The sequence below is a fragment of the Mytilus galloprovincialis genome, chromosome 12, assembly GCF_965363235.1.
Source record: "Mytilus galloprovincialis chromosome 12, xbMytGall1.hap1.1, whole genome shotgun sequence".
NCBI classification, from domain to species: domain Eukaryota; kingdom Metazoa; phylum Mollusca; class Bivalvia; order Mytilida; family Mytilidae; genus Mytilus; species Mytilus galloprovincialis.
The window spans coordinates 55,473,454-55,489,081 of NC_134849.1; the positions used below are offsets into that span (position 1 = coordinate 55,473,454).

The 15,628-nt window shown below is 31.3% G+C and overlaps 1 protein-coding gene across 1 annotated transcript; it reads right to left on the reverse strand.

Annotated features, from left to right (window-relative positions):
- Positions 1 to 1,181: 1,181 nt before the first annotated feature.
- On the reverse strand, positions 1,182 to 15,391 carry LOC143055544 (putative peptidylglycine alpha-hydroxylating monooxygenase 1). The gene is made up of 12 exons (XM_076228704.1): positions 15,197 to 15,391; positions 14,969 to 15,026; positions 13,984 to 14,071; positions 12,648 to 12,751; positions 11,582 to 11,659; positions 10,709 to 10,757; positions 9,151 to 9,218; positions 7,993 to 8,073; positions 6,959 to 7,038; positions 5,532 to 5,585; positions 4,599 to 4,648; positions 1,182 to 1,400 (listed from the first exon to the last, which is right to left on the reverse strand). The coding sequence occupies exons 1-12, from the start codon at positions 15,311 to 15,313 to the stop codon at positions 1,253 to 1,255; spliced, it is 975 nt and encodes a 324-aa protein (XP_076084819.1). The 5' UTR covers positions 15,314 to 15,391; the 3' UTR covers positions 1,182 to 1,252.
- Positions 15,392 to 15,628: the final 237 nt, after the last annotated feature.

Sequence of the window (15,628 nt, forward strand, 5' to 3'; positions counted from 1 at the left end):
TCCAACCGGCTGCTAGCAGTCGGTTCGATATTCAAATTTTGTTGAAAATCATAAAAAATCTAAATATTTGATAACAAAGAAGCATGATTTTCATAGTTAAAAGGAGTGAGATGAAACGAAGGAAATTCTGTTTAAGCTGTCGTAAATTCTCGTTGTCCAGAACCATTTCGAAAAATAAATAGAAACATGTATCCCTCCCCCGATTTTTTTTTAAATTTCAGGACAAAGGGCTTTGAGCAATGGTGAGACAACCCTGATCTCTTAATCTTATAATGCAGTGTACACTTCCTGTCTTCTATGTTTCAGAGGGCCCAAAGTGCAATTTGGATATTCAAAATTTATAGTGAAATTATCAAGGTTGTATCAAAAGGATTAACCAAATAACATCATCTTTGATATATACTGAGTGCTTAGATTGTCACTTCAGTTAAAAATGTTTAAATTTCAGGACAAAGTGCACTGGGAAATGGTGAGACCCCCTGATCGACCAATCCTCCTTATAGTATGCAGATAGTTAGATAAGATGTGAATACAAACGTGACTTAAAGTAATTTGGGTACACTTTCTGTCTTTTATGGTCAAAAGTGCCATTTGGATATTCAAAATTTATAGTGAAAACCTATTAGACCGGAGACCGCTTCAATGACGATTTGACCCCTTGGTCTTTCAATGTCCAGAAAATTCGATGAAATCATAGACTTTGTATATATAAAGGTTGTATCATAAGGATTTTCCAGAATAAAGTCATCTTCGATATCTACAAAGTGGTTAGATTGTCACTTTTCACCTAAAAATTGTTAAAATTTCAGGACACAGGGCCTTGGGCAATGATGAGACCCCCCTGATATCTCAATCTTCATATATCATGCAAACAGCTAGTTATTATGAAAATACAAATTCGTCTCCAAATAATTTGGATACATTTCATTTTTTTCTATGTTTACGGAGTGACAAAAGTGCCAACTGGATATTTAAAAGTTATAGTGAAAACCTACCAGAGACAGCTTAAATGACGGTGAGACGCTCCTAAGTTTTTCAGTTTCCATATAACGTGTATAATTAGACCTCATAGACTTTGTGTATATAAATGTTGTATCAAAAGGATTTTTGTGGCGTTGATATTATCAAAGCTAAATTTCTAAAAATAAATAGACAGTCTAAAATGTAATAAGATAACAAAATAATGTTCCAGTTTTGTTTTTATTTCATATAATATCTTGAAAGACATTAATATCTTAATTTATATCACTGATTAAAAATAGTTCAGACTTGGAAAGTTATTGAACCGGAAAGTAGGCGATTCTGCTTCACAGTAAAATTGTTTCCCAAAATGTAAATGATCTTCCTTCCTATACCCCAGTTCCAGACTGAAGGAACACATCTCGTTGTCGTTTTCCATTCTGTAAATGAAATTTAATTTTCGATTGTCAATCAGTATACTTATTCTAAGCGGCATTTATTGATGTAAAGTATCAAACGAACATCGATAATTGGTATCCTCCCAAATATAATTCTTACATTCGAACTAAAAATCAACGTTTAAAAAAAAACTGACATACAGTTGTTGCACTCTACGAGATTCCAAGGGGTATGCTGACACAGAAAACACAATAAATGTAATCCATATGTATTAATTTGATATTGGAGTGTATTGGGAATTTTGTATTGTTCCATTACTGGTATAAACTAGAAACGTGAAAATTTGTAAACCCATGTTTTCGTACAAGTATATTACTGGATTTTAATAAATTTCCAACATTATATTCATATTCAGGTACAAATTATGACATACAAATTACATGTCTAATATATTTTACCAACGTAAATGTGGAGTACATCTTTGGACTATGATATACCTGGGTTTAGAACCATCTCAATGTTGTTTTGCATCTAGTGTGGGGGTTGTGGTCTTGTTGTTCAGTTTTATAAAATATTCCTTGTATTCAAATAGGATGTGCGAACTCGATTACGTGTAGCCATGTTTGGTTTTTAATTGGCATATTTAAAACAGGGCTTTGTATTTTGTACAAGTTGGTTTATAATGAAATCGCATTGACATGTATAGTCAAATTCAAGTATTTTTAAAACTTTTTGGAATTGGGGGTCCTCAATGCTCTTCAACTTTGTACATGTTTGGCTTTATAACTATTTTGATCTGAGCGTCACTGATGAGTCTTATGTAGACGAAACGCGCATCTGGCGTATACAATTATAATCCTGGTACCTTTGATAACTAATAAAACAATACATGCAATAATCAGTGTGCATACTACAGGTGTACAAATGTATCCATAAAGTAGCTACTTTAAAACTATGTTTTTAAACGTTTATCAAATTTGCCAACCATTATAAAAATCATACATTTAATTAAAGTTCATCAGATAACTTAAAATGACATAAGTGATAAAACAATATTCAGATATAATAACAAACTCAAATTACAACGTTGCAGTTTTGTCAAGTTGTGCATGGACAGCAAAATAGAAATTCAAAGATCACACCATAGATAGGAAACTTAACAACATAATCAGGATGATATATTCAATGTTGTTAGCACTTGCTTAAATAATATGTTGTTTTGATGAAAAAAAAAATCCTTGAATTATAGCAAGTATTCCATAACATAAAATGAGTGAAGAGTACCGTGTATCGCATACTTTTTTTACATTTTGTTGCGATATAACAATACAAAAACGAATCCTTTGCTGACATTATCATTAATGACAAGAATTTTAATCATATTTCAAATTTGAAATTATATTAATCGCCTACACAGCTAAACTGTTAAAATTTGTAAAGGTACCGTTTTTTTTAATTTGGACATTAATCTATGCTTTGTAACAGTTAGCTCTTTTGAGTGGATTGCAATTATTGATCTAAAATGTTATTAAATTGATTTCATTATTTATGAACAGTACGCAACATTCAGGCTTCTCGTGACGTCAATTATGCATTGGTAAATATAAAAAAAAGCTTGAAATAAATCGTTATTTTGAGTTGTAAGTCATGATTAATTATAAGAACTGAATGATTCCTATTCGTGATTCGATAGGTTGTAGAAACATTGACCGTTCGGAAATATATTAGTACAAGGTGCTTCAACGCTTTGTTCAAAGTGTGAATCTATAAGACAAAATTAAAATAAACAAAATAACATAAATAAAAAACCTAAAGTCCAGTCACGAATGGCAAAATCACAAGCTCAAACAAACCAAACTATTGGAAAACAACTGTCATACTATTCTGATTTATTTAAGACATTTCCTGATGTAAAAATGGATTAAACCAGCTTTATTGCTATCAAAACCTCTCACTTGAATTACTGTCGCATACAAGTGTATTATACTGACAGCAACTTGTGACAAAAACAATCAGACAAAATTGATAGGTATAAATTTAAAAAAAAAGGTAAAGCAGTCAACACTGTGTTATAATCTTTATCACTATTAAAATTTAATAATAAAGAAAAAACAAAATGGCACGTAGACACTCTAAAGGCCGTCTTACCGTGTTTATATATCCCAACCTATTCGATATGCCAGTGTCTGTAGTTACGTTTAGTATTTTAATGAGCGTAATCTTTGTCTTACTAGTAAATTAGTAAAGTCAGGAATTTCGTTACCAAAAATGATTAAAACCTTTCCTTAATTAAAAGATACAAATATTTGATTTGCAAAACTGGCTGTAGAAAACTTATTTCAAACGGAATAGCACATCCGAAATGTTATGGTGATGAAAAAAACCGAGCTTGGAAATTCAGTTACGATCCCGGTAAACTTAACCATCCTTTAGATAAACGTATTATTAAAGGTTACCTGATCAACACTATATAATTAAATCCTGGCATATTGTTTTTATGGTGTAAATATGGATTTTGTTATCAGTAAATTAAAACCATACTACATATGTAATTTCACGGTACTACCACCTATCGATACTTATAGTTTGGCATTGCACACATCATGTTTTAATTTGACTGTTATTGACGTCCTCACACTAAATCCATTTGATATCGGATGTGTACTGGTTGAAAATTTAGTCTAAGATACATGTTTTTTTCATTGGCTTTGAAACAGTTGTCAGTAACTGTACTCTCAGATATGTACTCAGTGTCCAATGTTTTTGGGATGTACAAGTACCCGTTCACGTCGTGTTTTGTATTTCAATGTGTATGCATCTAATGAGTTAAGCCTTTTTCAAAAGTTTTATGTCGAAGCCGTTTATAGCCGACCACACGGTATGTATTTTTCTCATTGTCGAAGGCCGTACGGTTGCCTGTGATTGCTTACATCCACTTCAATTGAACTTTTAGTCGACAGTTGTCTCATTGACAATCATACCACATCTCGTTATTTTTATAAAGCAGATAAGCAAAAATGAATGACAGGAATACAAAAAGTGACAATAGCACAATAATGTAAAGGATGGATGTTTAAATACAGAGAAATGACAAAAGAATAATACCAAAAATTGAATAAAACGTTAGGGGTAAAAATATACAAAGACAATATTTATGTACATATGACTAACAGCGTCTTCGGTGATTATGCAAATGTCCATTCATTTAAAAGTCATTGATTATTTTTGTATAACCTTACCCAAAATGAACATTCTTAGCATTTGAATTGATGTAAAGACATCTGGCAGCCTAAAATAAGACAATAAATAGATAAAGCACACAAATAAGAATCATAAGTAAACAAAAATAAAAATGTTAGATAAAAAAAATCATACCCAGAAGATAATAGACATTCTAAATGCTTGACATTCAACGTAAGATTATCTAAAAATATTCATGTTTTGGGAATAAATTTGAATATGAACTTTCAAAGACAATAGATTTGGTGGACAGAATTAATCAACTTTTTAGAATACCAAAAAAAACAGTTTTAACAGACCACATTGATTGTTTTAGCATTATTCTCATTAACCGTTGGTGATATCGGATGATCTAAAATATCGTATAGACGGGGATCTACAATTGAGAATGAAAGTATGAAATGTTTCCAAGAGACAACAACCCGACCAAAGAGTAGAAAACAGCCTGAGGTCACCAATGGGTTTTCAACAGAGCGAAAAAAATCCCGTGTCCAAAGGCGGATTTCAGCTGGTCCCTAACTAAGTATGTATGTAATGCTTACTTTGCATTCACATTATCAAAAGGGTGCTTGTTTTAACGTAAATACTTTAACGGTTTGCACCTTCTTGCATCAGAAGGGCGAAAGATACCAGATTGACACTCAAACTTTAAATTTATCTTTCCTATAATAGATGCTATTCCTTTAGACAAACAATAGAAAACAAATGTCAAATACGATATGTATTTGTAAACAACTTAGGGTTACCTTTCACAAATGTTGAAATGATCATGCATGAATTGTCTTATCATCGAACTAATAGAGAGCACCTACGTTGGTAATCGGTGTCGATATATGATTGACGATATTCAATTATCAAATGAAGGCTGAGTGGTAATTGAAGTTTCCTTATAGAAAGTCAGTCGATATTTAAAATCGTCAATTATTACTAACCAGTATGTCCCCATGTTCTATTCGCTTTGGTCCTCCAAGTACTTCATACCAGTTCTTAAAAATAAAGAAAATAAAGTTTATGACAGGATGAGAAGTTACGAAGAATGTATTGCAGCATGCAGTTAATCATTATTATAAAAATCGGAATAGATGTAATAGAAAGTTGGGTTTTTTTGTCTTTTTGATAGGAAGAACAATCTTTTAAGAATCATTAACCTTAATAACCGAATCTTGTAAATCAATTGTTATCTTAAATGACAGTAGCAGCACTTTTTTTTTTTGCACCAGATGCACATTCCGTCAATGAATGTGTGTTAAGTAAAACAGTTAATTTGATTTTAAAAGCTCAGAAAAAACTGAACATAAATAATAACTTTATTGCAAAATGTGAAACCCTGCTGTGTTAAAATGCAAACATAATATACACAAGTGACAAGAAACATAATACATGACAAATGCTTAAAATAATGATTAAGTTATGTTCAGTCTTTCATTTTTGTTTTAGATTTATCTACGCTGGTAAATTCAGTACTTGTCAGACAATTCGCCGAAAAAGGTACTGAACAGTGATAAAATGGCCGTAAGCGAAACGTCTGAACACGTATTGAATTTAAAACAAGAAAATATCTAAACATGCTTCAAAATCATATGAATTGTTTTCAAAAGTCGATTAGTTTTATATAGCTGAGTAGCTATGTTTTATTATCAAACAAGTATCAATGAACTTTACAATAAAAAAAATCCTAAGTCTTTTTAAATTCTTCAAAAATGTACTGTTATCAAATTATCGTCTTATTGTACTCTAATTCAGCGATAGTCTGTTCCGTTTGAAGTGACCTTAGCCACGAATTTACTCGTTAGAACTTCGCCATCCGAACCAATGCGAGAGGACACGGTATTTAAACGTGTTTAAAGAATGTAAAAAATCGTGCATTTGAAGGCAAATAGTGTTACTGTAAATAATTTTACTTTCTCTATTATCGCAGAAAGATTGGAGACGCGAAAATTGAAACTTCCGGAAATAGTTCCAGGAAAACTGATTCAAAGTATGAAAACAATCTGGTAACGTATAGCAATTGAATTGTCGCTCGATTACCTCATTTTATTTCCAGGTGCTCCATGATTTTGAGTTGATTGCATATCAAGGTTACGATCAGGTAAACTTCCGCATCAATCATGAACGTAAATAAGTCGCTTAAGTTCATAAGAACATTAAAGAGTTGTGATAAATGAAAACAATGTGCATAGAGAATTTAAGACAAGCAAAGAGCTTTTTTATCTCTTTAACTTAGCAAAAACAATATAACTTTAGCCCATTCAGAAATTTCACTCGGCAATAAAAGTACCAACATACATTAAATTCTTTAATTATGTGTATAAATTAGCTGCTTTGAATGCAATCTAAATAATGAGAATTGACACAATACCTTTGTTTTAGCCTGAGATAGAGCACTTCCTAGAAGAATCCACGTTCCATTTCTTATTAGAAATGCCTCCACATGAAAACCTTTAAATTATCAATGCAAAACATTTCAACGTTACTATTAGTTAACTCACAAAGAAGCTTGTAAAATGCATGTGAATTTTTTTTCTAGACACCCTCTGATTCATATAATGCGTGATTACTTAAATTTGCACTTTTATTTTGACCCTTTTCCCTTTCTGCTCGTTTAAAAATGTATATGTACGTTTATCAGAATTACAATAGCTCCATTGTAAAATCTGACATGACATGATAGCGTACATGTACGAATATCAAAATCATCGGAGTGAGCGCCATTAAATTAACCATCTGCACGACAATTGCCGTTAAACAAGTGTTCAGAGATAACCATAAATAAGTATAATGAAAACATTTTTTTTTTATCTAATATAATAAATATAGTATAATTAATATCATCTGTTTGCCTTAAATTTATCTTGTTTGTCAAAGCAATCGATCTCCGCCTTTTGAATTTCTTGTAATTTTAATCAACATTCTGCGCACATGTGCAATCGTAATCAATTCAGATTAATTCATAAGTTGCATGCATGTTATACAAATAAGGTCAACACAGCATTGACTGCTAAGTTAATGTTATTCAATATACCGTTTTTGTAGATGTTTGAACTTATATATTGTTACACTGTCGGAATCCTAGCTAACGACTAATCATATCGTTGGAAGAAAGGGGACCTGTATTATCAAATGCCACGAAGTTATTCAATAATACCCGTCTATTTTGTTTCATAAAAGGAATACAATTATGGTAACACTAGTTAGTAAGAATTTTTAGGATATTCTAATGCGAACATACAAGTCTGTTTATGTTTTATGAACTTTTGTGATAATCAGCTGATTAGAAATTAGATACTGTAACATTTAATTGTAAGTGGATCACAGAAAATTTAGTAAACGAAACGTGAAACGAAAACTGCATTATGAAAAAAATGTCATTTCCTTAGCTTATGCTATACAAACCTATATGATGCGTGTGTACTCGATAGCGGTAAGCTTTTACACTAGGCAATTCCCAACGACACGCAACATTTGTCAGGAATCCTGAAATAAAACATAAGTGCCAAGTATATTTGAAAAATAATCTAATATTATATTTTTTCCCATAAATCGAACACAAAAGAGACACAATCTATATGAAAAAGGTTAACAATAAACGTATAAGAGAAGATATGGGTATTGGTAAAGGGTTCTTTTCCCCCGAGAAAACACTTTGCTACGATGATTTATTTGATAGATATATACAGCAACGAGTGTTTAAACAAGACTCCGTCCCCCTTTGTGTTCATTAGTTTCGCAGATAAAAGCAATTTCTTATGAATTTATATATTCAGTTATTATGCACTTGAAAACACTAATCAAAGATAACTGACATTGAATTTCGAACAAAAGACGTCGGTTTCGTAAGTTCACTAAATCATAATTTGGCCCTTAAAATCAATATTTTTTTTCAACTTCGATAATATAATAAAAATTTGATAAAAACGTCTATGTTATAATGTCCATTCTTTCAGTTAGGAATTTTTTCAACGATTTGCATTATTTGTGATGTATGTGTGATGTCATATATATTTGTGAATTTATTTTAAACTATATTGTATGTATAGTTTGGCAACACTTTATCACATTATAGATTTTGAAAGTGTTGTTGTGTTCCACAAAAGAACAATGACCAATAGTCATTAAATGAATGAACTAAAATATGAATAAAGCACATTCAAAAGATGGTTTCATTCACCATTTTAGTAAAGGATAACGTTGTTCAATGCCACACTGTAAAATCTCAAAAAATCCATGGTTGTCATAAAAATCACACAGCATTGATGATTATTGCACATTTTTGTTACGTTAATTAGTGTTCTCTTGTGAAGTTACTGGATAATGTCAGCTTCCAGTAAGACTTTATTCCTAATACATGAATTTGTTCTGGATTTTGGCATTTGTGTTCTTCTATATCTTTAGTTCACTGTTTTACCATTATAGTACATAGTCCCATTTTTATAACTCTTACTGTTATACATTCATTTGATGTGTTTGAGCTTTGGATTTTGCAATTTGATTATGAATTTTCCTTTTTGAATTTTACTCGCAGTTCAGTATTTTTGTAATGTTACTTTTTACCTTTAGGTGTGTTACTTGGGATATATCCTCTGTTACCAATCGTATACAACTGAAATTGATACCGAGTCCTGAAATGAATCGATAATATTTCATATTTGGATTAAAAACATTTGATCAAAATCAAATAAAAACAGACAACTTGATCGTCATGGTGAGAGAAAAAAAAACGACGGAAAGTCAAATAACTAATTCAATAAAAACGATGAACAAAGCAACACGAACCCCAACAAAAAAAGTAGGAAAGTTTCAACGCAGATGCTCCAAAATGATAAATAGTTTTTTATAATAGATAATATAATTATTAGTAAAATGCATACTTGGCTAACGTATACGCCCACAATAACTCTAAAAAAAAACTTGATGTGTACAATTGGATTACAGATTGTTATTTAATTTTCGATAAGGATATACTAGTAGCAGACACAACTTGATACACATGTAGGGTGCGAATATGATAACAAATCAATCTAAGGTGAACCTCCGAAACCAATTTCGAAGAAGAAATGCAATTGAAAGTACAAAATATCATGTCAGAAAGAATCTTCCAACATTTCACATTATTTTTGGGGAGACATTGCGTATACAAACAGGAGATTGAATGTAAAATTAATTGACTCTCCCATCAATATCAACAGCAAACTTCAGTACGTGGGGCCAAAGGAAACGACTTGATTAAATGTATGGGTTATAGAAAGGGTTCAAAAATCTAAATATGCAGAAAAATAGTAAAAACTTATAGAAATCGTATAATACTTAAAACATAATCAAAGTTTTGTAAAAAAAAGACAGTAGTTGTCGTTTGTTTATGTAATTTATACGTTTTTCTCGTTCCTCTTTTTATATATAGATTAGACCGTTGGTTTTCCCGTTTGAATGGTGTACACTAGTAATTGTGGGGCCCTTATAGCTTGATGTTCGGTGTGAGCCAAGGCTCCGTGTTGAAGGCCGTACCTTGACCAATAATGGTTACTTTTATAAATTGTTATTTGGATGGAGAGTTGTCTCATTGGCACTCATACCACATCTTCCTATATCTAATAACCAAATAAAAGTTTAATTTAGCTATTTTGTTCCAAAACAAGTTACATGTTGGAGCATTGCCTTGGAAATCCTTTGCTTGTTGTTGTGTTTGGGTTGCTGTCCCATAAGAGATTATCTGTTTTATTCGTTCGTTGATTTTTAATTGTTTGATTAAACGTAACATTTAAGTAAGGAAAAAGAAACAATGTATACCAAAGCGACAAACATATTCATAAGTTACAGAAAACAGACAGGACACTTAAATGAAAAACAACGAAAAGACCAACACTGAACTGCAAAATTAAGATGGAGTTATGGTCATTAACTTGATCGATGTTCGAAAGCTCGTAAATTGGTTACAAATAGATAATGCAAGTAAACAATAAAAACCGAGAGAATCACAGCAACTCCAAAATGAGTAAGTCCAAGGGCAACAAAAATCCGAACGAAAACTAGAAATAATCATGAGTGATCAAGAAGGGTATTCAGAATCTTTTATTGGTTTAAAGATTGAAAGATGAAATAAATATATACTTACGGATAATCAGATAGTTGGAAAACAACTTTGGCAGCAGGTTTGGTCTGGTCTGGAAATAATCATTGATATAAAGATGTTTAGTCGATGGTATTTTTCATTTGCTTCATTGTACATATTAACCTGTTATTTCATTATAACTTTTGTGGAATGAAATTCAATTATTATTACTAACTAAAGGAAACTGTTTTTGTTTGTTTTGCCTCGTTTAAATCGCCTCTTCTCCGTATCAGTATATGCATTGTCCCTCTTCTGTCATGCCTTATTAATCAAATAGATGATTGATGCGTTTTGAACTTTTAATAAAATGTAAAACTTTGATTATTATGTCAACATGCTCTGATGTCCAAGACGTATGTCCGTTATGTGTATTATTTTTTTCTTTTATTACGTTATTGATTGTGTTTTCTAGCGGTTTGTTTTTTTGATAATATTTCCAGCCTATTAGTGTCAACTCCTACGCTAACAGAAAATACCGTTGATCCTTTAAGGTTTATAATATTTAATATTATTCCATGTAAAAAAGAAAACACGAAGGTGTTTATAATCCAGGGCATAGATCGCTTTGGCAAAAAAGGCATAATTGTGTTTCGGAAATTTTAAATTTAAGTCATCCACCACTTCGTTATAACTTTGATTTTCTAATTATTTTGTTAGTGCACCACTTATTGTATAGACCAGAAATTCTTTTTAAATCATAACTAATTTAAATCTGAAATAAATTGCAGTCAAACCAGTATAGAAAGGACTTATAGTAAGTATTCACTGTCGTCTGCAAACAAAGCGGCATACGTTTTGTGTTGCAAAATATAATCATAAAATTAATGTGCATATGTTTTGTATGTATATATGTATATATATGTATTACATGCTTACTTGTTTGCTTAGTTGTATAATGCAGCTGCAATACCAAGTTTTTCATTCGGGTTTTTGAGCCGACCTCAATCGACAAATCTGAATTTAAAATATACAACGCAGTCCTTCATAAATGGATTTGTATCAAAGTAATGAATAAAATCATAAAAGATAAAAAAAAAAAAAAAGGCAATAATGTCCTCGAGTATACACATCAACTCCTGTTCAAACTTAAAACGAAAGTTTGAAGCAATATTATCTATCATACGGACACTGCGAATGAAAAATAAAAAAAAATTAAGGGTATATGGAACATAAATGAGCCGATCTCTATAATTATTTGTTTATCACTGATATAGTCACAACTAAAATTCAACGAACTGCATAATAACCTAGCCCATGATATATAAAGTAATTGTTATACTGTCCGAAATTGGCTAACAATGATCTACATGTACACAATACACGTGATATCACAACAATATTCCGTACTTGTGTTTTTTATACACTACACAGCATACGGAATCGTTATATGTTAGACATGCAATTTCAAAAATTTGTAAATGATATTATATGTGAATATGGATTTTTCTCTCTTCAAAAAATGAAAAAAAAATAACGATCTTATATTTAACTGTTACTATGAGTCCCAGATAGGAAACAGACGTTGGTTCTTTCATGTCCAATGGCAAACATATCACACATGTTCAAGACGATAACACAATAATAACACATTTTGGTGAAAAATACAATAGGTAGATTTAGTAAAAGATGATGTTATGGATGAAAATTTGACTGACATGGAAGTGTTCCCTAACAACAGGCCACCTACGAACCACTCAAATAGTTGTTGAATTTTGCCTTAATGTGAAGAGAGCTTGACACCTTCTCTCTTAACGAGGAATCGGATTTAACGTCCCGATTATTACAGGTTTAGGCTACGCACTTATACATCCTGTTAAGCCTTATGGACGTCTCACTTTATCAAGTTTAAAACTGCCGGTCAAGAGAAGACAAAAAGTAACAATATTTCCATTCCCCAGTAATATTTCGGTTTCTAAACTTTAGATAACGAAATTATACCTACCGTTTGGAAATGTAAAGTCATGTTTATCCAATGTGTATTTATCCCAACCTCCAAATCCAGCTGATGCGCCGATACAATTACTGCCTTGTGTAACCTTACATCCCCTTTAAAGAGAACTAAGCTCTATGATGTATATAATACGGTAAAAAAATGTAGTTTAACGGAAATCACTAAAATCAAAAATCAATTTCAATACAATAAAAAAATGTCTATTTTCTCATGTTTGCTTAATATTTCAATGTTTCCTTTCTTTACACTGATCGTTAGAATATGTACATTTTTAACATTCTTTCCTTCCCGTGGATTTCAGTTGATTTATCAGTTAAAAAAAAACAAGGAATTGATCCTAAAGGAATAATCACTATCCCAAGAAACGAACTGTCAATGCCATGACAAAATAAAAACGATAAACGACCAACAAACAAACAGACAAATAGCAGAATACAAAACACAACATAGAAAGCTAACACGAACTCCATCGATCAATGCAGAGAATCATCGCAGGTGATCCAGAAGAGTAATCAGATCCAGCTATACCTGTTGTGTTAATAAACGCCATGTGATACCTCATAGGGGCAACATACATGTAAATGAAAATCAAAAATTTCAAGCTAAAAGTTAAGATCATGATTGCAAATCAAGCACGCTTGCCTATATTGATTTTCTATGTGGCTATATACTCCTATATCATACAAAGCTTGTAAACATATATGGGATGCATATTACTATTTTTGTCTGACAATGGTTGCATATCTTAATTTAATTGTTCCGTTATTTAAAAAAGTATACAGAGTACTTTGTAAGTAAGACCTTTTTAATTTGTAACTAACCCATCCCACCCCCACAATTTGTTTTTGGTTTAAGCAAAATGAATACTTCTTCCTTTTTTGGATTTAAATGGGGAAATATTGCATTGAAGTACTTTCTATGTCATTAAGTTTCTGTAAGAAAGTTGTCTCATTGGCACCCATACCATATCTTCTCATTTTATATAGACTATTATCTTACCTAAATACATCAATTGTGTCGTCACTTCAAGTGGGAAATATTTCATGCATATTTAGTGCAACCAAACATTTAGAAGTATCCATAAAACAAATTTCCAACGAATTACACAAAGTATCCTCAATAATCGGCGAAAATATCAAATTTTGACGTTACAAATTGAGACGTAATATCGTGCTAACCCTCATATGATACGTGTTACAAGAAACATTTAATATACAGAAGTAACAAATTTATAAAAAATGTTTGCTAGCTAATAAGTTTGTTATGTATGTTTGTAACTTAAGCCTGTCTATCAAATGTTTAAATGACATTAAAAAAAAATCATTACCATATCTCTTCCTTTGATATTGCTTCTTCGCAAACGCTTGTGGTCAAATGATGCACTCGGGAACGATCAACATCCATGTGAAGTCCAACTGATATTGCAAAATCAATTATGTACAATAAGAATAATAAATATATATATAATGTTGAAGGTTTTTACCTGACATTTGTATTTTTTCTATATTTTTTTTTTTTTTTTTTTTTTTGCTGTCTCGTTGAAGTTTACCTTGCAAGTAATTTGTGTTGACTTACAAACAATGATAACTATTTCAAGCTATTTTAGTCTCCAAATAAACGCAAAAATACGGTAGGGATGTGTGGCTCTACTTCCAAAAAAGACAACTAACATATTAATAACCAAATAAAAAAGATACATTCAATTGTCAGAAAATGACTATATAATTTGATCTAAGACAATAAAAGAAAACCAATAATGATAGACAACAGCCATGGACAACCTTTTAAAAACAGGTACCTTGCCTTAAAAAGCTCAAAAAGTGGCGAGGTTAATGATGTTGGTTTGGGATTCAACGTATTACCACGCCATAAAACCAGTCACGATGACATAAATAACATATGAAATAACAAAAGAAATCAGTTGAAAATTACTTAACTCATTTGATCGACACGAAGCAGGAAAAATAATAACACAATCCCTTAATACATTACGTATTGATCTAAATGTATTCTAAGTTTAAAAAAGTAAACTAGTCCTCAATATCACGTACGTGTATTGATATATATTTATATTATATATGCAAAGAAGACTCATCCAAAAGGCAGTTCGAACTCGGACTTAGAGATCAATAAACGTTTCCTCCTTTGATGATCTATGCTATAATAAAACTGGTAAAGTTTAATTAGGAGACTTTTTATAACTATTTGATAGAATGTAGGAATTTATTTCACTATAGTTAAGCTATCAATCCATTTACTTTATTTTCAACCAAGTTTGAAGAGACAAAATGAAAAAAATATCTATGACTTACCAATATAAGCTCTTTCATAGTCGCTGAAAGGAATAACTCTACACACATATGCTTCCTCCTGAAATTATTGACATCCTTTCTGAATTTCATTAGTACACATGTTCACACTGTATGGTTTAAATTAGCAAGGGTGTGATGAAAAACAGAGTTACAAGGAAAAACTACAGACATCAATATGAACACAGTATGTTATATTTTATCATATGTAAGTGGTTTCTATTTACTTACCTCCAGGGTATCGATTGAAGGCATTTCAACGGTAAACGTTTTGGAATGTGTTGAGCGCATCATTGCAAGAAAAGCGAAAAAAATAAAACAGTACATCATTGAATTCGCGTGATACATGTCTTCTCAATAGTATTGATCTGAAAATAAATCCCAATATTGCTATATATTGTGCTGTCCTCTCAAGATATCAAAGTATACTCGACGAACTATATATCTGTTTATTTACAGCTGTTATGTTCCCCCTCGCTTAAAACAAATTTATTCAAAACAAACGTTCGTCGACATTAATCTTGTTTATGTAATACGCCATTCGATCAGCAATGTTAACCTTGATCTACATGATAGGAACGAATAATATGTATGCCTAATAAGACTAGCTATTGGAATACTTTAGGTGTAATAAATCAGGTGCCTTGCAGTTACAAGTTAGTT